Source organism: Danaus plexippus, chromosome 19, assembly GCF_018135715.1.
Source record: "Danaus plexippus chromosome 19, MEX_DaPlex, whole genome shotgun sequence".
Lineage (NCBI taxonomy): Eukaryota > Metazoa > Arthropoda > Insecta > Lepidoptera > Nymphalidae > Danaus > Danaus plexippus.
The window spans coordinates 5968891-5991757 of record NC_083549.1 but is presented as its reverse complement, the minus strand read 5'-3'; the positions used below and the strand labels follow the sequence as shown (position 1 = coordinate 5991757).

Below are 22867 nucleotides of genomic sequence, written 5' to 3'. Positions count from 1 at the left end.
ATTCCTCTTTTAGTATTATGACATTTGTAGATAGACGGTACATGTTTGAAAGAGAGTTGGTTTTGAAATTGTGTTCTCCGGTACTTCACGCCCCAGTCGTTTCACTGATTAACCTATTTTGCCGCTACTGTTGTTTAGTGTACAAATTCATTTTACACCCTTGTTTTTTTTTCAGTGTTATATTTATATAATTTTCAAATAAAAACATTAAATAAAATTAACTTAAGATCAATAATTATAAAATACATTAATTTAAACAAACCTGAAATTCCCTGTTGTAAAGCTCATAACAGTTTTCGAATAGGAATTGATATGTCGATCTAAGACAAGCCTTCACACAATCTTTGACTACTGTACTGGCGCGAGGCGGACTGCTGAGCTCTTGAACCTGTTGATAATATGTGAAGTAATAAAGTCCATTAAGTACGGTCGTTTGTTTATCATAAATAATTCACAATAGTATCCTTATGATCGTTTGCTCGGTAGGAGTTTGGAATATGAAATGTGAAAAAGCCGTATGCTAATATTTGGATACAAACTTGCAGTCCTTAATTCTTTCGAAACTTGGACGGTATTCTTTTGAATAAATTTGCTTTGCGCATTTTATTCTTCTCAGTGAATTTCAAACGTAAAATTTGTTTAGGATTATTATTCTGTGTTTCAATTCGGTTATGGAAATTGAATAACAATATCTACATCAAACACTTAGATCTGTAAAGACGCTTTACTCGTTTTACTTTCGAGTTGAAAGCTGTAAAATATCCTATACTGATGAAGAACGTATAAACCTACGATTTACTACACTTTAAGTGTAGACTGTTATATACTACTTAAGTTAAATTGGATTTTCCTTTCACCTTCATCCTAAAGAACGTGATGCTAGTAAGTAGATCCACAGTCGACTTAAGATCCATAAGCTTCTCAGCGCTCGAGGCGGGAAAGTTATTTCTATACATAGACAGATCGATGCGAAGGGAATTGTGCAACTGATCCAGGAGCTTGACAAACTTTTCTTTCTGCAAAAAAACAGTTTAATTTAAATTATAATATACCAAAATTTTAAGTTTTAAAGGCTTAAATTGGATGACTATTAAGAAATTTACACAAATATAATTTATCAATTATAAATGCTTTCCTTTATCGATGATATAATATTCTTTGTTAAAATAAATTAAAGGTATTAACCAAAAGTATTAATGTGTACAATTTATGATGTAATCATTCCTTTGAATACAATTTATCTTTTGAATTCTAATTAAGCCATAACAGAGTTAAGCACTGAGCAATTACGAAAACTTATTAGTCGCCCCCAACATAACGTTTATTATTTGAGAAGGCTGTGTTTGATACATGAAACTATAAATTTAACTAATTAAAACTAACCTCAAGTATGTAATGTTAATAACATGTCTGTTAATAACTCTCGGGCTGACTAAATTGTTTGAGCAGTCATGTACAACGTAATTATTAGTTAGTTTGAAGTTAATAGTAATATGCTATTGCTTGTAAGTAATACAGCCTTTGCTTGTGTAAAAAATATTTTCATTTTACTGTAGATTATTTATATATAAATTATGTTCCAGGGACGACAATGCTAAGTATCTACGAATATGTTTGTCGTAGTTTGGCAACAGACTTTTATGAGGTTTTTTTTTGCTTAGGTATTCCTGAATATTGTTGATTTAGGTCTTTTTATTCTACTGTGGCACACATTCATAATAGAAATAATTTTATATATAATATAGACTTTCTATTTCAATTGTATCCAACAGCACAAGTCTACGATATACCTGAACATACGTATTTATTTAATAAAAAAACGGTTTTTGTTGTTAGTGTGAGTTAGCGTACCCCGAAGTTAGAAGCGGCGAATCTATCTGATGCGGAGACCGCAGACGAAGCCGTAGTGTGAGCGTAGTATGCGTTGATATTAGCTAGAAGTGTTGACATTACGGCCGGTACTCCAGCACACAGGTACTTTGTAGACAGACAGTGGAAATGACTAAAACAATAAAAACATTTTGTTTTTATTTCTCAAATAAAAGACAGCTTTCTTTGAAAATTTTTAACAGTTACTTCTAGGATTTACATTTTAGTCGGTTAACATGGTCATTTTCACTTAACGTTGTGGTATGCTCTACATTGAAATCAATAGGAAACCAAATATTAATGATATACATTATTTTTTGGGCTATACTCACGTCATGGCTTGATAGATCGCCTCAATACCATATCTCATAGCAAACTCGTCCACAATTTCCTCGGGTATTTCGTTGAAGTATATCTTCCAGGCATCATCGCCTCTTGCAGCTGGTAAAGTCACAGCACCACCGTTTTCTTCACACAGATAGTGGAACAGGTTCTCGTGGAGACAAGTATACTATACAAAAAATAAATAAAAATGTATGCCATTTTTATCTTCTAGGTCCGTATACGACGGTAAGGTAAAGTGGGTTTAGCGCTAATACTAAGTGGATTGTCCTGCCTATGAAACACCTGTAGCCAGTAGAAATTGCTCCAGGTGTTCTCCTAATGCTACAAAGATATATGACGGAATAATAGCACTGGAATAGAAACAGTCTTATATAAAATAGACTTTTAATAATAACTAAATAGACTTCCGCAAGTCATTCAGCAAGCAGAATACACTTGTTAAATTGCAAAACTAAGAATGATAAGCCTAGCTTTTTTATTTTAATATTTGTATATTTTGATATATCCTATACTTAAAAATATACCTTGGTTATAGAATGTAATTACCCAATTTCAGATATATTAGGGGTTTGAAAGAACAAAAGCAATCGCAAGGGTAAAATTTTCGCCAAAAACAAGTCAATAATATAAATATTTTTTTACGGTGCCATTGGACGCAGTAGAGGCTGTAAATAAATAATCGTAAATTATGTTTGAAACTAAATAATGTGTTCGCGAACCCTCATAAACCCGTGTTTGCAAATATTCGAAGATTTATACGTGACAAACAAAATCAGAGCGAAACCAAATCCTTAATAGTTATTTTGTTATATTTGTTCAATATAAAATATCGAAACGTACTATTCATATGGGAAATCAGTTCTAGCAGCAAAAACAAATTGAATTTACTTGGGATTGACAGTTTTTCATTCTGAACGAAAACGCAGATTGAATTATTTAAAAACAAATATGTATTCAAATATGAAAATATGATAAAAGTTAAACATTCTCATTTTTAATTATATACATTTTTTTTCATTGTTACTCGATTTACGACAGTGATACTGCAGAATTTACTCATTCCGTACCGCTGACTTGCGTTTTGTTATTGAAAATGAAATCATGTCGCAGAAATAGGTCACGTTTAAAACTTTGTAAGAATTTAAAAATTGATGGATGACTCGATAAATAATATAGAATGTATAGATTAAACGTTATTTATATTGTTTCGCTTTTCTAAGAGTCATTTCCTTATATTTGACGATAATGTAGAAGAAATAAGGCACAACAAAATTTAAATATGAATTAAATTAAAGCAATATCCTTTGAATTCTAAAATAGTGTTGTAGAAATATCAAAGATATCGGTAAATTATATTGTTATTAACTAAACTGAACAGTGGGGACCTGACTTGTGACGTGTCATTCGTTCTCATTCAGGCTATATAATGTTTTACATCGTGAAAATGTTTAATATTAAAGTAATACCCACACCATTTTTAAAAACGAGCTTCATCTTGACCCAACACTTTATTCCCTCTCATCAGACATCAAAGCGTTATTAACAATGCTAATAGGAGAACACGATTTGATATATATTTTTATTTTATCTTGAAACCAGAAAGGTGTTGGGGTGGTTTGAAAGAATAATAGTCAAATAATAGTAGTCTTTATGAGCGAAATGTGTCAATCATAAAATTCAAATCATGAGGCATTGTAGATATGATATTATGAATGTTAGTAAAACAAAGAACTTCGTTTATATATTATATTTTTTATATAAATTTATTTATAGTTATTTCTGGAATTATTCGAAAGTCCTCTTTAGATTTTACGTCTCCTTAACTTGCTTTAGTATAATTTAGTGTGCAAATTGAAGTCTATAGATGCTGGCAAAGAATAAACAGAAAAATAACCTTAGAAATTATTCAACATAAATAGTATGTGAGCCTTTTTAACTGTTTGTGAATAAAGCAAATAACCGTATCTGAATGTAAGTTTCAGATAAAAAGATATAAATTTCTCTCATTAAAGTGTAATAGAATGAAAAAAACACACAAAATAGGTATAAAAAAGATACATTCTGTTTATCTTATTGCGTGTTGAGGTTTCATCGCGGCAACATAAACAAAGTTAATGAGATACTTACAAGAAACAAGATGGACGCCCATACACATCACAAAGGCATGATATATATTATGTTGTTTTTTTTTATTACTTATCCTAATTAATGAACCGTTATAAACTATTTGTTAACAACGACTTTATCCGCGTTTTTCTATAATTATTTATAAACCTTTTGTTTCTCAAATTAAATAAAATAAAACATTATTTATAAGTTTTTTTTTCATGTAAGTATAGCGTTACAAAATATTTATTTTCATAAATTACTTTTACATTTAAGTTTCATATTCAAAGATATGTATAGATTTACTATAAATGAAGAAAATACACTTCACCGATAACATAATTATTAACAAGTTGCTTACAAGACTGAATAAATATAATCAATAATATTAATGATTACTATTATAGACGTAAGACTGACTTCGGTATTTATAGAAGCAGCTGGTGTATGTCTGGTTTGGGTTATTTTGATTTTATTAAAACGTTAATTACGATACAATAAAGGTTATAGAAGATAAAACTTGTAAACAGGGTCTACTATCTGTAGCAATTTCCTTATCCGCAGATACCAGCACGAAGTAAGTTAGTATACACTGAAATTTCACCTCAGTAACTAACAAATTTTGCTAACGTCGATTACTATGCAAATTGCGAGTGCCCTGGGTTCTTAATACGTGTTTATACTAACTTTAAAACCGACCGTTCCGAAGATTGAAATTACCTTAAAAAATTTACATAAGTTTGTAAGTCGACAAATTTTAATCTAGTCACCAGGTTTAAATAATATGTCTATGAAAATTCTTACTTGCTTTTCCCAAATCACATTCCATATGTGACCTTTGCCTAATTAAGAGTTTTATATGGGAGGATTTGTTTTGTCTTTTTTATCTACGACAGGGATATAAAATAACGGATAATTCTAATATAATTTTTATTTACAAGCTCTGTAAGTATAATTAATAAAAACGAAAAGTTTTTAGTTAGTATAAGATGTTTGACTGAACAAATATTTTAATGTTCTTTGAATTAAGCTTTCATCCGTTTTATAATTTAATTTTCGTCTACTTTTTCCTCTTTAAATTAGGTTAACTACTGTACTCGTGTTTCAATTAATTTTATTTTGCAAAGTTAAAGGTGTGTTACATTACTGTGTTTGTTAATTATATAAAAATACGCAATATTAATTCTAAAAGGACGTATCAAAATTTACGTTTTATATACAACAATTACAAACGCTTAACATCATGTCTGTTGAATGTTAATATTACGTAATTAGTTATCACTTTAGTTAAACAAACCGGCATACTTTGGGTAGTTTTCGTAAATTATTTATTCTGTGAAAGACAATTTAGAAATGTTTGCCCTGATGTTATACAATAAACTGTTGTAAATTGAAATTAAAAGTAACTTTTATGTTACAAATATAATATCATTTAAGAATTTTTCTTCCTTAGCGTTGCGTGCTGTTTTATGACGTAGTGTTAGAATCCTGATTCTAGGCGATAAATCTTAATGACTTGACCTAACTCTTCTTCAACTTAAGACACCAACAAAAGCTTATATTTTGCGTAGATGGAAATTCAAAACGATATCAAGACATATTGTATTATATATGACCTTAAAAGTCAGGAAGCGACGATTCCTTTTTGAGTTCCTTGATAAAATTTTAATTTCGTGAACTTATTAATATTTTAAAATGAAGAATTATGTAATTTTTAATTAACAAGAACCTCTAAAACATCACCATTTTTTTAAAGCAAAGTAACAAAATAAACCTTGATTCAAACTTGTAGACGAAACCATTTAGTTAACAGTAAACTTAAATTAATGAGCGACTAATTGCACAATTTAAGATTTATTACTTGAATTTCTCTAAAATATACTTGAGAATAATTTGCTAATTACTGAAATAAAATTTAAGATTTCTCAGGACGCCGAAGAGTTTGAGCTTTTTAATATTATATGAAAGGAAGAGCTGCTCTTTTAAAAGAATATTTTGAAATTCTGCAGAGTAATTAGATAGGCCGGTTAAGGGATTTATGTTCTGAATGAATAGGTATAATTTTCTACGGGAAGGCATGCCGTTGCTAGACTCGCTTTAATTAAAAGGACCTATATAAATCATGGAGGCATAAATTAGTTTAAATGAATGAATCCGTGATTATAAGAACGAATCAAAGTGTCAAAAAACATTAGTATAGATCGTATTAGTTTTTCAGTGAAATTGTTAGAAATATTTAAAAATTTGTAAATTTTCAAGAGAGTCGTCTCTGAATAATATATTAACATGCTAAAAAAATTATGAAGTCACTCTTTTCATACCTGAAATTAACTTCCGTCGTGTCACTACCTGAAAATGTTCGTTCACGAAGGCTTTGACACGTGAATAAGATGGAGGATGTGAAGGGTGACTTGTTTTTATGAAGAAGATTAAAAAAAAACATGCAATAAAATAAAATTTTGTACACTTCAAAATAACATACGTGCAACTTTAAATGAAGTATGCAATCATTTTATAAAATTATACACAGCAGAGGTGTAGTTTGTTCCAAAACTAATTTTAAGTTAAATCGTTTTTGTTGTGATCCTTGAAAGTCGATGCATAAAGTTAAATGATCTGGAAACAATGTCAACATGACAAGATAATTTTATTATTCTATTAAGACCTAATAATTTTTTTATTTCGCTTTACGTAATTTAAATAAATGCTGTAAATTAAATGAGATACTATTGATTTTAATTTTTAAATTATGTTTTACATTAAATTATTCGACGTTAGCGGTTAGTATGTTGTATAGATAATTCTTGACAATATTCAAAATTATAATAATTGTGGACGAAAATACAGTGGTGCTCCGGAAATCTATAAAATAAACATACAAAAATAATCAGGTGCCATTGTTTGATGATTAAATATTACACAATAACACTACGAGTAATATTAAAAAAGTCCCTGTAATCATGTAGGAACCATTTATCTTACTTCCAAAGACAGAAATGCCGGACAAGATTTTTGTCGCAATCTCTTAAAAAAAGGCTAATTCCTTTGTCAGGAGTGTTTCACGGTTTGCTTGACAGTTAGCTTGTTCCGTGTGATTAATGTGGGTACTTAGAAATGAAAATGTTGTCATGTTACTTTTGACATTCCACTCACTCATCTCTTCTTGAAAAAAACAATATTACCTAACAACTGAAGCAAATTGTATGTTTGTATAAATGTACCATTAATAATAACTTGTATGTAAACATATATGATAACATTTATATTCTAGAATAATGTACAGACTTCTGTATTAAATGATTATTTATATAGATTATAATATATTAATTTTATTTTGGCTCATATGATTATTAATCTCTTAAATGTTGACTTTAAAGAAATATATAAAACCTTACATAAAAATATTAGTATTTAAAAATAAAAATGCATCGATACATCGACATTGTGACCCTCGATTTATTTACAAAAACAGTTCGTTTCTATAATCATTAATGTCAAATGAAAAATCTGTTCTCGTTTCTAAAATAAAATTTAACATTCTTTTGTAAACATCAATACCATCGTTTTGATGAGGGTCAATCGAAAAAAAAAATGGCTCTTGTTATATTACGTTTTTACGTTATTAAAATTTACCCGTGACTGTGACATCTTTTGTTGCGACATATCTGTCATCGTGCTTTAAGCAATCAGATACATTTAGAGTTAGTGTATAAAAATATGATAAATATTGTGTTTTTTTTTTTTATATTTACTTAAAAATGTATTTTGATAGCATTTCAATAAAATATTTTGTTTGAAATGAGATAAATGTTGAATCGAGGTCTTAAATTATTTTAATTTATTTAAATCTGTTTGCTTAAAGTTTGTACGACAAGGTTTATTCATAAACAAAATTGTGGACTTGGTATAATACGATTGTTTGACTAGATAACTTGTTAGGAGTATTGAAAATGCTTAAGGTTAATAATATAGAAGGACGCACGTATATTTGCTTTTGTTTAGCACATACATTTATTTAACTGGCAATTTGCAACGATTAGTTTGCATTATACAATAGTATAATTATATATTAATTTACATGCTAACTTTTGCACTTGACCCCCCCCCCATGTCACTTATTGCTTTATCTATCTCATATTTACTCCTTATTTATACTTAGTTCGATTCAAACAAACACTTTATTTTTTTTTATTTAAGATATTGGAATGGCTTCTTTTGTTTAATAATGATCATGTTTTTTTAAATTAATATCTTTGAGCTATTTTTGTATTTAACTACTTGAGTACTTTTAAAATCGTATTAAAAAAAATGTCTGTTTATATTTAAAAACTTGAAGATGATTTGAAACCAGGTCATTTTAATAATGAACTCTCGAGTAATTCCCATCAATTAAAAATGTAGACAACATAAAAATTTATACTTCATTAAGTAGCTTTAAAGTTTCTTTCGCAAGACGTTTTAATTATAACATTAATGTCTGTATAACTTGATTTCATTAGTTCCCTTTTAAATAACTTTTAACGATCCCTGCCAAGGCTATTTTATGAGTATGTTAGTTTGGAACTTCCTAGACTCGGTCTTCGCAAGTCTGGCGACAAAGCAAGTTAAAACTTGAATTGAATTGAGGCGAGATTCACAGTACATATATTAATAAATTCATGCCCGTGTCTCATGGGGATACGTAGATTACGAATATAACGCTTGGCAATCCCTTAAATTTTCAACCAGAACCATCCGTTTGTATCGTAGTAAATATTAATAAGCAAACTGAGCAGTATGAGTTGATTTCTGATATTAATGTAAACTGTCTAATTTGGTAACATAATCCATGTTAATTTTAAAATTGAAACAATAATATTATTATGACAAACGACCAGACGATTTCGCTTTTGTTGAATGATTTCCGTTGTCTATGTACGTCAAGGCAAGCAAAATCTCAGTCCAAGAATGGGAGAACTTAGAACAGGAATTAGGACACTCAAATAGGAAGTTAGATGTCTAAAGACTTGCAGCACTAACATTCCTGACATACAATACAGATTGAATAGCTATATACGAACTTTGTCGCTTAAATTTGGTGATCACAAAACTATTTTAATACTTTTCTTATTTTATAATCTGTGAATTAACGAATTAAAAAGGTTATTTTAGTTTTAGATAAAAAGTTAATGATACAATTTTATATATAAATATTTTTAAAAATTTAACTTTTTGCTAATTTTAACATGAAAGGTCTGGTGTATGGGTTATACCAGTCTCAATGAAAGTATCAATAAACTGTAAAAAAAGAAAAAAAACATTAAAATATATTTTTGGTTTTATTAAAAGATCAGAACTGTTTCGAAATGCAAAAAACAAGTATAAAATTAATGACACACATAAGATAGGCATTTTAATTACTCTTTATTTCGTCCCTTCATTCATATAAAAAACTACATAAATAAAAAAAAAGTCTGACTATTTCATCTCAATTATTAAAACCGTGTCACTTCTAACTCCCAACGTTATTGTGGTATGTTCCTAATAAGACACTACATCCAATTATTTCGTAAAGGTCTCTTTAATAACGAGAAACCGGATTTCGTCGTATTTTATTTAAGATACGCTAAAAGTATATTGAATTTGTTTCAATTTGTACTAAGAGATAACAATATAGTCTTGGGATTAATTTATCAACTATATTTTGGATTAAAATTTATGCTTATCATGTTATAATTTGCTTCATTAGATATTTTTCTTAATTGCTTAGTAAAGTTTAATTCTAAGTTTGTTTTGCTGTGAGGACGTTATGAGCTCTTGCTGCCAATTACGTTAAAGGGGTCGGGAGTGTCGCACGCAAGCAACTTTTAATTGCATTACTTCTCAGTTCTCACCTGCTATGAGACAGCAACTGTTTTTTTCACACATTTGTTCAATTAAAATCGAGAAACATTTTAATTTATCTTCATCATCAATTCAAACATTTTAGAGAATGATATTAAGAATTTTATAACTGTATATACCAATTGTAATCTTCAAAGCCGTGGAAATATTTATTGAAAGTGAATATTATTACGTCATAGATGAGTAAATTTGAATGTATATCAACGTTCATAATTACTTTGTATTCTACTGATATCTATAAAAAAATGTAAATGAAATTATGAAAAGGAAATGTTTAGACCGTTTTCATGTGAATTTGAAGGCTAAGGCAAACTTATATACATATATATCTCACCATTAAACTGTCTAGAACATAGCATATTAGATTAAAAATTAGCAGAGAGATATAAATTTTTTTATTATTTCACAAATCGTTGTTATTGATTATTTCAGAACGTAATCCTTTATTCTGAATACCAGAACGCGAAGCGAATAAAATGAAAAGTTTTGTGAATTTTGTCATGCAAAGCCCTCGATTGATAAATATAAAATAAGCCACGTCGAAACCACAAAAAACTGTCGCGTTTTAGAGATTATGTTTTTTTTTTAATGGCTTTTATTACATAGAAAACATAATGGACGTAAAATTTTACATTGAATATCAAACGTACGTTACCTATTAAGGATGATATTTATATTAACTTAATATTTTAAATGATTATATAAAATTTTATGATTAGTGTTTTTTTATTTATTGATGTCATTTCGATGTTGTAATGCATTGTAAAGGTTTTAAATTAACCCTAGCACAGATCAAATAGACGTTAATCTAGAATTGCATGCTATTCTACATTCGCGGAAAGAATTACATTACCCGTGCGAAAAATTCTACCCGAACAAATCCAGGGATTGTTAGCTTTTAATTATTAATGTATTCATTATTCAAAACAATTTTTTTTCTATAAATCATTTCAAATAAATTTTCCATTATGCAGAATCATTGTAATATTTTAACATCGTCGAATGCTATCAAGGTCGATCGAATTGAGGTTACCAATAAATCGCTATTATTTACCGACAGTCATTTGTATAATAGGTACTATATATAGCGAGCTTAATGTTTTACTCAAACAGGAATTCGGGGTCAAACATTAGCCGAGGCGGACGTGTGTAATCCATTGTATATTTTGTTGTCGGATTTATTCGCGTTCGGGACCGATGGTCGCGTAAATGCATTTTTATGGACACATTTTTATACAGGATTTATTTAATAGTCCCAGTTCAATGTTATACGCATTACTTTGACTGTGAAAGGTGATTTTGGAAGAGTTACTGGTTTTATTTTGTTTGCTTGGTTGCAGTATCTTTAAGCGTTTCGTAGGATACATTATGCCATGTATTGCAAACAGTAAAACATATGTGATGGTAAATTTTGTATATAGGATAAAATATTACATTAATAATTTTCAAATTGCTATGTTGATGGAAATTTGTAAAAGGTTGCTTTGTTCGTCTCTTTTCTATGATAAAATAGAAAAAATAATTGTAAATTCACGTCGTCTAAGGAAAAACACATTGTAAGGAAAGTTCACCTTATCTCATTTAACGTTAATGAAAGTAATGCAAAGGAAACTGAAGGGTATATGAAACTAATATTTCGTATTTAGTATTCGTTTTTTATTATTTTTATCTACATACTCCCGACGTTTCGGTTACTTTGCAGAAATGGTAACTTGTAGTAATGGTGCCCACGATCACGGTTTGTGAAAAGTAACCGAAACGTCTGGAGTATGTACTTTAAAATAATAAAAAACCAGTAGTAAATCAAAAATTTTGTTTTATTTCACGAAGGTCTAGATACTGTATATAAGAAAAAATATTTTTCCAAAACGTGTCAATAGTAAAATTACGCTCTTGTTCCAATTTGGACTTATTAAATTGAAAATATTACATGTGTGTTGTGGTGTGGATATCGTGTAAGTTATTCAATTTAAAACAAAAAATCTCACTATCGCATCATATCACTTTACAAAAATAAATAAAAATAGCCACAAACGAATTCTATAAAAAAAAAAATTAGGATATCGCGAATGACGAGTAAACTGTTTTTATTGTTATAGTTAATATAAATCTATAAAACTTTTGTGTTTAAAAAGTAATACTAATCTTTTAGATGAAATAAACAAACACACACAGACACAGAAAAATTACTGAACAATTATTTTGAAACTCTACAGTAATGCAGCTTATTTGTCAGGATAACATATGGAAAGCTATTTAAAACATTCATTCTTATTTGTTTATTTCAGTCATAGACTACAGCTGTGAAAATCAACCAACCTAAAACTAAAAAAACAAACTTAAGCCTTGTATATTTGTTCCATCGTTAATGAGACAAAACTCATTCCACTAAAACAATGTGCTTTAATTCTTGAATCTTTAAATAGAAACAAATATTTATATTGTCTAACATTGCGAAGATGTAGACATACTATAAGAATTTAATTAAAAAACCCGCTTCAAGATCGCTAGGTATTTTCTTTAACTTGAAAATTTCACTGACATTACATAACCCTTGGTAATTAAACCTTTTATTAATTTATTAAACAATGACTGATGAATGACTGAATGCCTTTTATTAAACAATGACTGATTACTGTCGTTGGAAGAGGTAGTGCTGCTGTGTTATAAACATATATATATATATATATACATTTATTGAGATGGAATCTTATATATAATAAGATTAATATGTACTTTCTAATAAGAAACTCAAGATTTTTTTATTAAAAAGAGATACCAATAATTAAGATATTTGTCATTCACAAATTTGAAGCTATTAAAGTAATAAAATACCAATTCTTAGCTTTAGACGATTTGAACGCGAGGAATGTTTGTATTTTTATAATGAAAAGTCATTTGATTTTCTCAGCTCCACGTTATATGGGCAGCATTCCGTAAAACACGAACGGAAACTTCGTAAAGGCGCAGCTCGAACGTAAGTTACAATATTGAATTTTATCTTAGGACGTGAACATAGCAGACGATAGTACGGAGCAATCGAATATATAAGTCGCGTATGTCACAAATTTATTGGATAACTGTATATTTATTTGCAATTGTGTATTTTATGTTTAAACAAATAGAAAAATTACCACTATAACCTGAGATAAATAATTTTATATTTGAGGTTTAGAATTAGGCTACTGTTAATTTTTGCTAACAGTTAATAGTTCATTATTGTTTATAGATATATTAGTTTCCTTATCTAACTCGTTGATAATATTGGTTAGTAATATAAGTCTGTTAGAGCAGGTAAAATTCAACGAAAGTTTAACTTTAAAACATGCGATTATAATGCGTTTCTTAACCTAATCTAAATAATCAGATAAATAACATCAAAAGATGAAAAGTTTAGTCGAAGAAGAAGAAAAAATTAAAAAACCCTATTGCAATTATTGGATAGAAGGGAATCAATATTTAGAAATGAATTGATATGATAAAGCATTGTAAGATAACTAGTTTATATACAATAAATAGAAACATCTGCTTTTTGTAAATTTTCGTCAAAAGTGGCATTTTTCACTTATTTACTAATTTTAATAAACTTTCGGTAATTTAAACAGCACCTATTATATAATTATAATAATAGTAGTACTCTATATAACAATAGTAATGAAAAGTATGATATCATAACGGAAATTTTTTACGCACAATTTTTTCGTTTGTAATTCAAGTGATCTTAATAAATTATGAATGTAAGGCCCAAGCTCATTTCACAAACCATGGATTATTGTTACTTACTTTATATTACAGTCTAAAATATGAAGCACGGGTAGAATTTTTAGCAAATTTATTAGAAAATAATTTTAATTGTTTTATAGCTGGTGTTGTTTAAGGTTCAAAGAACTATTTTACTTATATTACGCAACGTTAATATTTTAAACATTAAAATCGTTTGCATCAATTTAATAAAATACAAATATTAGTTATACGTAGATAACTTATCACTATTTCATAGCTTTCAAGCAAGATTTTCCTTAAAAGCAACATAAATGATTATCAAAAGTGAGGTAGAAACTTTTACATTAACCAGAAGTACGAACTTTATAAGTCTCTTCAAAACAAAATCCGCTTTTGGAATAGTAATGATCACTAAAAACGAACGTACTATTTAAAATGTCTGCATTTATACGTAAAAGTTTCATTTAAGTCAATCTGTTTAGACAAATAAATGAAAATTTGCTTCCGTAAGCTTACATAAAATACATTCATTTAATCTAAATTGGATTATACGAAATAGCGGACTTAGTGTCATCCCTACCATAAGTTGACATAATAGTTTCGGTGAGCCGTAAATTAATTAAAGTAGCATTGTTAAAATAATTTTAAGTTATATTTCGCTAAGTTGGCGATTGTACGTAACTGCGCAGTGATTATTGGACTGGAACGCGGCCAAGGGGCATGGTGCCAAAACTTTCAGACCTGTTGAGTTCTCACATGGAATTTGAAACTATATTGTTGCTCTAAGATAGTCACAGCTTCCTTTTAAAACAATAAATAACGTAGCTGATTTGAATTTACAGAATCTAAATTTTTGCTGTGCACTGGACACTCGTAATACAAGTCTAATATTACCCCACCACAAGAAAGTTGTAAGCAATTATTGTTCAATTCAGCATTTCAAATTTTTCCTATGCATATTTTTAATTTTCTTGAAAGATTGAAACGATCTCATTATAATTGTAAACTTAAGAGATTACAAGTGTAAGCACTTAAAAGAAAATTAAAATATATTTATTAAAAACGTCCCTTACCTGAACATGATAAGGTGCCACCTTCTCCTCTCCCTTTATTTCTACATTTATATGCAGCCTAATGGCTCCTGACACAGCAGACTTGTCAGTTCTCTTTTCCAGATTGTACCAGACATCCATTTCACCTGACAATGTCCGAACCTGGCACAAAATTAAAAATTATTTATTTAATTAAAAAACAACTTACAGTGCACTGAAATTCAAGCATAAAACAACTTTAATTATAAAATCGATGGATTCATGAATGACGTGCCACAGTTAATATTAATTGCAAAACAACTAGAAAAAGGTCATTTAAAATAAGTTTAAATTTTATTTATCTGGGGCAACCGGCTTTTTCGTTATTTACCTCAATTATAGTTTGGCCCAAAAAGTCGTCGGACTCTCTTGTCAACTTCTGGCGTAGTTTGGACTTAAGGTCATTGTCCTCATCCCAAACTCGGACTTTTATCCGATCGGAGGAATTGTGACATTCGCTGCAATATAAAACTTGATTTTAGAGCATTGGGGATGAAATAATTATGGCCGAAATAAAATCGCTCTTTGTTATGAGTCTTGTATAACAATTCAAACATTTTATTAAGCATAATTTTAGAAAGTAAGAAAAATAAAAATGTTCTTTATTACTATTACAAATAAACTTACAAGTAGAACTTTTCATTCCACACAGGGTTAAGCTCTTGCGGCATGGTTCTAGTTCTTTTCTTGACTTTGCTTACTTGGACGGTTACGTACGGATCAGAGGTGCCACTTTTATCCTTGGCTATCAAGCCTTGTGCGCAGATAACTGTTTTAAATAATAAAATCTTAGTCCCAGACATAATAAGGTGATATTTTTGAACTATATAATAGTATTTTCTTATGATACTGCTTTTAATTTATGTGTAGCTAAATTTATATAATTTTATATATTTATATAAAGCTCTCACGTTGGAAAGCACCAAATGCTTTAAAGGCATTTACATAAAATAACAGAAATATTTGCAAAACAAATAGTTTTTTTACCTGATATGAGATGAACTTTACAAAAGGCCATAATTTTAACGCTCCTACAATTTCTACTTACCGCTGAAAAGCCAAAGTACCTTCAGTGAACAGTTGACAATTTGTTGACTTCCCGTCCCGGGGTCTGATTCATTTAAAGAAGACACTAGCTTCAAATCTACCAAAATTATCTATGAATGCCCAAACTCGAGTCTATAACAACTTGAACATAGCGACTACATTCGCAACTTCTAATGCAATATCGGTCAAGATAGGTAAATTATGATTAAAAATTATATGCACGGGGATGGTTTCTAAATTTTGCGGAATTTTCACGAATCGAAGTATTTTGGAAAGAAGAGCAGAAAGAAGGAGGAAAATAGAAATTTTATATTGTTACAGTCTCTGGGTCTCAGGTCCTGCATGCTTCAACTTCGCTAGATCAATGCATTCACCTAATGTGGGAAAGACTACGCAAAGAATTAAATTATATATATATCTGTAAACGACAAACGTGTAAATTTATTATTTAATAACAGCATTTCATCACCTGGATTTGGGGTTGTGACAGTTATAAATTAATTAACATTAAAGGTGAGGTCATGCAATCGTGGCAATTTAGCAGACGTGCTGCCGATTATAAATTGCTATTGTTAAATTCAATGTGAAGTATCGTATTGTATAAAATATTATAACAGTTGTGTGTGCACATATTGTAATTTATCATTAGATTGATTTTGTAAATTGGTTTTTGTTAGTGTTAGATTCGTGGAATTTCCATGTGTTGATGGTTAATAGCTACGTTCTGTCAAAAAAGTGAGTTGAGGCAGTGCACTAACGACCGTGAATGGACTGGGATAGTAATTAAAGTAAGATTGCATATAGAGTTTTGGTGTGTGTTAAAATTTTCATACTTCTCCGACTTACTATAATTATATTATAATACGAAAACGTTATTTTAGCAGACACCAAAAAAGTGGTATAGAGAAAGTAGGCGAAGTCTTCTAATAGAATCAAATTTTGCGAGCGTGCGGTCTTAGCCGCAAAAGACCACTGCAAACCTGTAATGGCGATTTTGCAGGACCATTTCGAAGTCCCTTCAATAGTGATTTGCTCGGCCTGTTCGAGGCTGTCTATGTGAGTGTCGGGGTCGACGTTAAAAGTCCGCCTGGCCGCCACATGAAACGAAAGACACGAATCAATTTATAGTGTCTTGTATGAACCGTATATGTTGGATGGCTGTCACTCCTACACAGTTCCTCCTCGTCAGGATCACGACAATCTGCAAAAAATATTGGTTAGCCACGACACATCTTCCAACCTGTGATGGCGATCTTCGCACTCCATTTCGAAGTTCCATCCAGGACGGACTGCTTCACGGTGCTCATATGTGCGGAATGTCCCTCGGATTCAATGCTGAACACGCGTCTGTTACATACATGTATTTATAAAAATTATAGCACAGTAAATTTACATAGTGATATGAGTTGAATCTCCATTAATAACATTTTGTCAATGGTTCGCTTGTGTATAAATCAGCACTGGAAATAAACAAAACAATACCATACCATTTCTGTAACACAAAATATAGAATGGACAGTTAAGAAGTGTGATATAATGGAAGAATATTTTAGTGGCAAAAAAGGAGAACTATAAATAATACCATATAAAGCACTAACCTGATCAGTTCGAATATTTCTGGTTTGTCACGTTCGCGATGCTTCATACGTTCCTTCATTGCTGTTATAATTGAGTTTGCCTTATCTTCAGCGCCATGTTTTGAAGACTTCTCAGCAGCCCCTGCGAAACACACTGCTCAGGCGGTGCCAACACTGTTCTTAATTAGTGCGGGTTGCGCCGGGAAGGCCCCCCGCCCTGCAGTCAGGCCTGCCACGACAACTCAGAGGCCTCAACCCAACCAGATATCAACTCAGAATCGTAAATCATACGCAATCATGTCATGTTGCATCTGATAAGGTCGCCGACCTTGAGCGGCGCCAGCCGGTGCAAACCTGAGTACGGCGCCTTTAATATAAAAGTATCTCAAAGCTATGGTCATTTTAATTTTAAACTATTTAATTATGTATTATCAATAAATACATTAATAATTCATGTAACCTGTTTAAAATAAATAGCATTTAGGTAATCAAAATATTTCCTGATATTTAAATTAATTATAATATATATGTTATTGAAAAATAGAATTTTATGACAGTACGCATATTTTGCGTTGACCTGGATTTTATTTAAATAAAACTTTAACTCTGACATTATTTAGTGAGTTGTTTAAAACCAGATTATATAAGAGTTTAAAAGAAAAGATAAGAATTAAAATTAATACAGAAAAATTGAAGGACATAAATTAAAAGACGAAAAAAAGTAAACTAAGACCACATATAATATTGTTTTGGAAATATACTGGATTGCGTGCACACATCGCTAACAGGCACATTGTAGTTTAAACGTAGGGGGGCTCGTGTCTGGAGGCTTGAAGACATATTTCATAGAATTGTGAAAAAAGTGTGAAATATTAAGTATAATATATATATAATATTCATTATTAAGTTTTAGGGCTCTTGAAAAGATTTCGGCGCTGGGCGGGGTAACCCGTGAGGAACTGGGGACCGAATACCCTAGCTAGGTGATATACAGTCTACATATCAAAAACATTAATATATCTAATATTTATACTCTGAAATTTAATAAAAAAAAACTATATACCACAGATAATATAAAATAATAATTTTTATTAATGATATAATAAAACATATACAATAAAAAAGATACACGTAATCTATTTCACTTAAACGTATATTTAATACTTAAAATAAAACAAAACTTTAATTTACATATAAATAAAGAAATATAAATAAAAATAAAATCCTAAGATCATGTTAATGCTTCTAAGATGTAGACTATGTGATGACATTGACGTGCAGTCGTATAATAGGCAAGTAATTATTTTATCTGTTTCTTTTTACACAAACGACTGCCCGCCTTAATGATAGTGACATTGTGATGTTGGCCGAATAAGTATTTATATTGATTTTGAAAAATATTCATAAACCGATAGCCATGCACACCGATCAAGCAAACAGGGGAATTTCACGCGGATAGGATCATGCCTTATTATATGAGGTCACACAAAAAGAAGATCAAAAATCAAAAGACAACGTCAATGGAAAAAATATGTTTTCATTAAGATAGTTATATCCAACCATATATTACCGATTTGTTTACTTACTCTTGTTTTACAGTGTTTTTAATCTGATAGACCCTATCGATTGAATAATCGCTGATGTAAATGTAGCGACTGACGACCATGCGTGATGTTTTCATGCATATGTCTTTCTAATAGTTGTTAACTCTACAGCGACGAGTTTCAGATATTAAAATATACCACAGACAACAGATGTATATTACCTTATATAAAGATGTCATCTAGTTAGCTACTTACAACGTAAAGGGAATAAAACGTTCTGTTGAAAAGATCGTTACCTTATCACATCAAATACTATGTACGATAATACAACAAATAATGTTCACAATGTACTCATGTAAGAATGAGATGTTTTTCTATAGGTCAGAATTGTCACCAAAATAAAAAGTTGATCCTTTTTAAGACCACCCTCATTTTAAGATGTTTAACAATTTGTTTGTTAAGAATGTACTATTGTCGCTTTAATCCCAGAATTTTATATATTTTATAATGGCAGAGACGAAACACAGAATCTATAGAACATTATTACTTTAATTCCAGCTAAACTTTAGACTAAAATGTAAAAAAAAAAAACACTAGTGACTTTAAAGTTTTTTACGATCTTTAATCAAATGTAATTTGCTCGGCATCGTTGTGCAACAAAGATCTTGTCTACTGTGTGAGCCACTATGAGTGCATCTTGACACTACTTCATCGTAATAAGGTGAACGGCGCTTCGCCACTGCCAGAAAAGTAGAAAACATCGATGTAGTTAGTTTCAATGCCTTTATGATGTAACGATCTTTTCTCAACGTGACAGTTGATTACACATCGTCATAGCCTAAACTATAATATCAACGTACGTCAACTTTGTCCTTAAAAACCATGATAATAGATTTGTATCGTCTAAATTATTTTATTTGATGGTTTTTTTTATTAATAATTCAGAATACCACATTATGATCATGGTTTTATAATAATCGGCTTCATGAGAGCTTATTAGTTTTATATATTTTTTCAGTTGTAGCTGTAACTTTGCAATTCGCTTTGGTACTTTTAGACATAATTAAAATAGTTAGAATATTGACAACAAATTGTAAGATAAAAATGGAATCCAAAGTTGTCATAAAACCGATTATTGTCGCGCTTCGGCGACCAACATTTAAGACTACTTACTCTGTAGACAATCAGCGTTAAGCAAATCTTTGCATTTTTCGTGGCACTTCACTCCACATTCTGTGCACCTAACTCCTTGCCTGGCTATACCCCAGAGTAATCCTTCGCACTCATAACAGTAAGTGGGTGAGGTGGCGGTCCATAGGACAAAGTTGTGCGGCGTTGTCGACGATATAGGATAGATAAGTGCTTGCAAAGTCTTCTTGTAAACGTGCATTTTCTGTAAAAAACTTTTTACTTGATTTCGTGTATAACTAGATCGAAAAAATTATATTTAAATTTTTTTATTACTAACTTTATTTTTAAAGTTACAATAGGTTTCCTAAATAAATAATATTACGTTACTTTTTTATTATAAATTAATTTGATATTTTTAATTAAAATGTCTCACCAATTCCTCATCATTCAACGTAGCACGATGAACTGCAGACGTCAATCCAGCATTCCGTTTCGTAGCTGCCATAGTCTAGAGGTGATTTAAGAATTTTAGTATCTGTACCGAAATAATCACGAAAGTTCTAAATATTAATTCGACCAAAAAAGATTATAGGTTCTATCTCTTCTATCAAAAAATACTATGCTCAAACTGCTCTCTTAAGTTTAAGAGCCTGCTAGTGATTTTAAAATATGCTACACATGCAATTCATATAAGCTGTATTTTAAGCCTGTCGTTTTTAAAGTTAATACTATCAGAACAAACAATTGCATTTTATTGTATTTATTATAGAAAACTTTAAACATATTGTGTCTAAGTAAAATATTTCATCAAAAATAGTAACAGTACAGAATGCTTCAATTTTGTTTTAGTAAAGCGACATTGTAGATACTTGTGCAGTGACAAGAATATTGTAAAAATAAATATATATGTATGCTCGTGCACAACTTACGTAGTTATTTCCTATGCAATTAAAAAGATATTTAAGTATATCAGGGCAGCAAAGTAAGCAGTACATGCGGTTGCGTAAGGCGGTAACGACAGTAATATTTTATATATATATAGCGGTTGCATATTTAAAGCAGTAAAACCTTTATAGAAACATGCATAGAAAGAAGTGTTATGGGAGAATTATACCTTGAGAACCTGCGGGTCCATGGTTAAGGGTAAAATGCAACGAGATCATTAATTTATATCAGGAAATATCAGTTATAATAGTTTGGTTTAGCTACATTATAATTTAATAAGGTGACCCCTATTCTCATAATACCTTGCAGGTAATTGGTGTATAGGCCTTCTATAAAAGGATAAGAGACCTACACAAATAGAAATCAGAAGGAAGATACAAGAATCACATAAAACATAAATACATCAAGAAGAAGAAAGGTACAGACTGCTCGAAAGTCTTTAAATAAAAATAATCACAAATCTGAACAACACACGGGGAGGCTTGTCGTAGATCGAGCTGTTTATCTTTTGATTTTCTCCACGTGCATTGTTTGTAAAAAAACTTTCCGGTTAGAGGAAAACATTTATTACGCGCCTACGTTACTAAGCGTACGTCGAGGCGAGCCGTGAACATCGACGACCAGTTCCAATACTACCTTCAAAACACCCTATATTATAATATTTAAGATAGTCTATTGAAACCGGCCAAGAAAAAAAGATAGCTCCATTTTATTTCAAATAGAAATTGACGCGTTAGCCTATATCTGTATACTTACAAGTTCAGAGACAAGAGGTATTGATTTTCTTCTCGGTCGTATATCGGGCATACTGTCGATGTTACTATAAAAGGGATTATCTCCGGGATGCCTATAAATTGACGAAAATCATTTTAAAATTGCACCACTTCTGTCATATAGTTTTACAATTAAAACAAAAACGAAATTTTTCATACCCATTGCCGCGACCACCTTGCTCGTTGAATCCTCCAGTGCCATTCTAAAAATAAATAAAAAAATAACAATTATAAAAGAAAAAAAGAAAAAAGAAAAAAAAATGAATATTTTATTGTAACAAAAAAATAATATCAATAACAATAGTATATAAATTATAATTTATACAATTTCGATGTATCCTCTAAATGGAATGATACCAAATATTCTCCTCGTGTTATTTTGAATCGAAATTATATAAAATCTAATCGCACAATATTAATTATACAATCAATCAGCAAATACCGCAAACAGAGAATTAACACGTATCATATTATTAATAGCTTTCAATTTAACATACAAACATATTATTCTAATAGGTTCTGTGAAAGATGTCAATGATATAATCATTATAATTAGCGCCTGATATTATTGTAAAGCATACATGATAACATTTCGATTATAGTTGAAGCGGGATTTTTTACATTATCCCCAAGGCAATATAACTGCTATGACAGAGTAGCTTGCGAGATTTTTAGTTTTCTTCAAATATCAAGTCCATTAAATACAACGTCTACTTCGTCTAAGTATATGATAATACATTAAGTGCATTCTAGATTTTCCAGTGACTTCACTAAACGATTAAACCGCCTATAAAATACGTCTACGACATATCATTTAACGTCTTTCGTTAACG

At 30.1% G+C, this 22867-nt stretch overlaps 1 protein-coding gene across 3 annotated transcripts in view; it reads right to left on the bottom strand.

The window, feature by feature from the left end:
• The window catches only part of LOC116768247 (protein unc-13 homolog B-like), a 169376-nt gene that overhangs the window by 7047 nt on the left and 139462 nt on the right, over positions 1-22867 (bottom strand). For 2 of the 3 annotated variants that reach the window (XM_061523446.1, XM_032658925.2), the window contains 13 exons: positions 22194-22237; positions 22018-22108; positions 20750-20824; positions 20359-20578; positions 17663-17795; positions 17305-17411; positions 15645-15786; positions 15349-15475; positions 15000-15140; positions 2202-2380; positions 1852-2002; positions 858-1016; positions 263-388 (listed from right to left, as the gene is read on the bottom strand). In XM_061523446.1, the coding sequence (XP_061379430.1) occupies positions 263-388; positions 858-1016; positions 1852-2002; positions 2202-2380; positions 15000-15140; positions 15349-15475; positions 15645-15786; positions 17305-17411; positions 17663-17795; positions 20359-20578; positions 20750-20824; positions 22018-22108; positions 22194-22237 (1695 nt within the window). The remainder of the gene's footprint in view (positions 1-262; positions 389-857; positions 1017-1851; positions 2003-2201; positions 2381-14999; positions 15141-15348; positions 15476-15644; positions 15787-17304; positions 17412-17662; positions 17796-20358; positions 20579-20749; positions 20825-22017; positions 22109-22193; positions 22238-22867) is intronic. The other variant, XM_061523445.1, reaches the window with a different exon arrangement.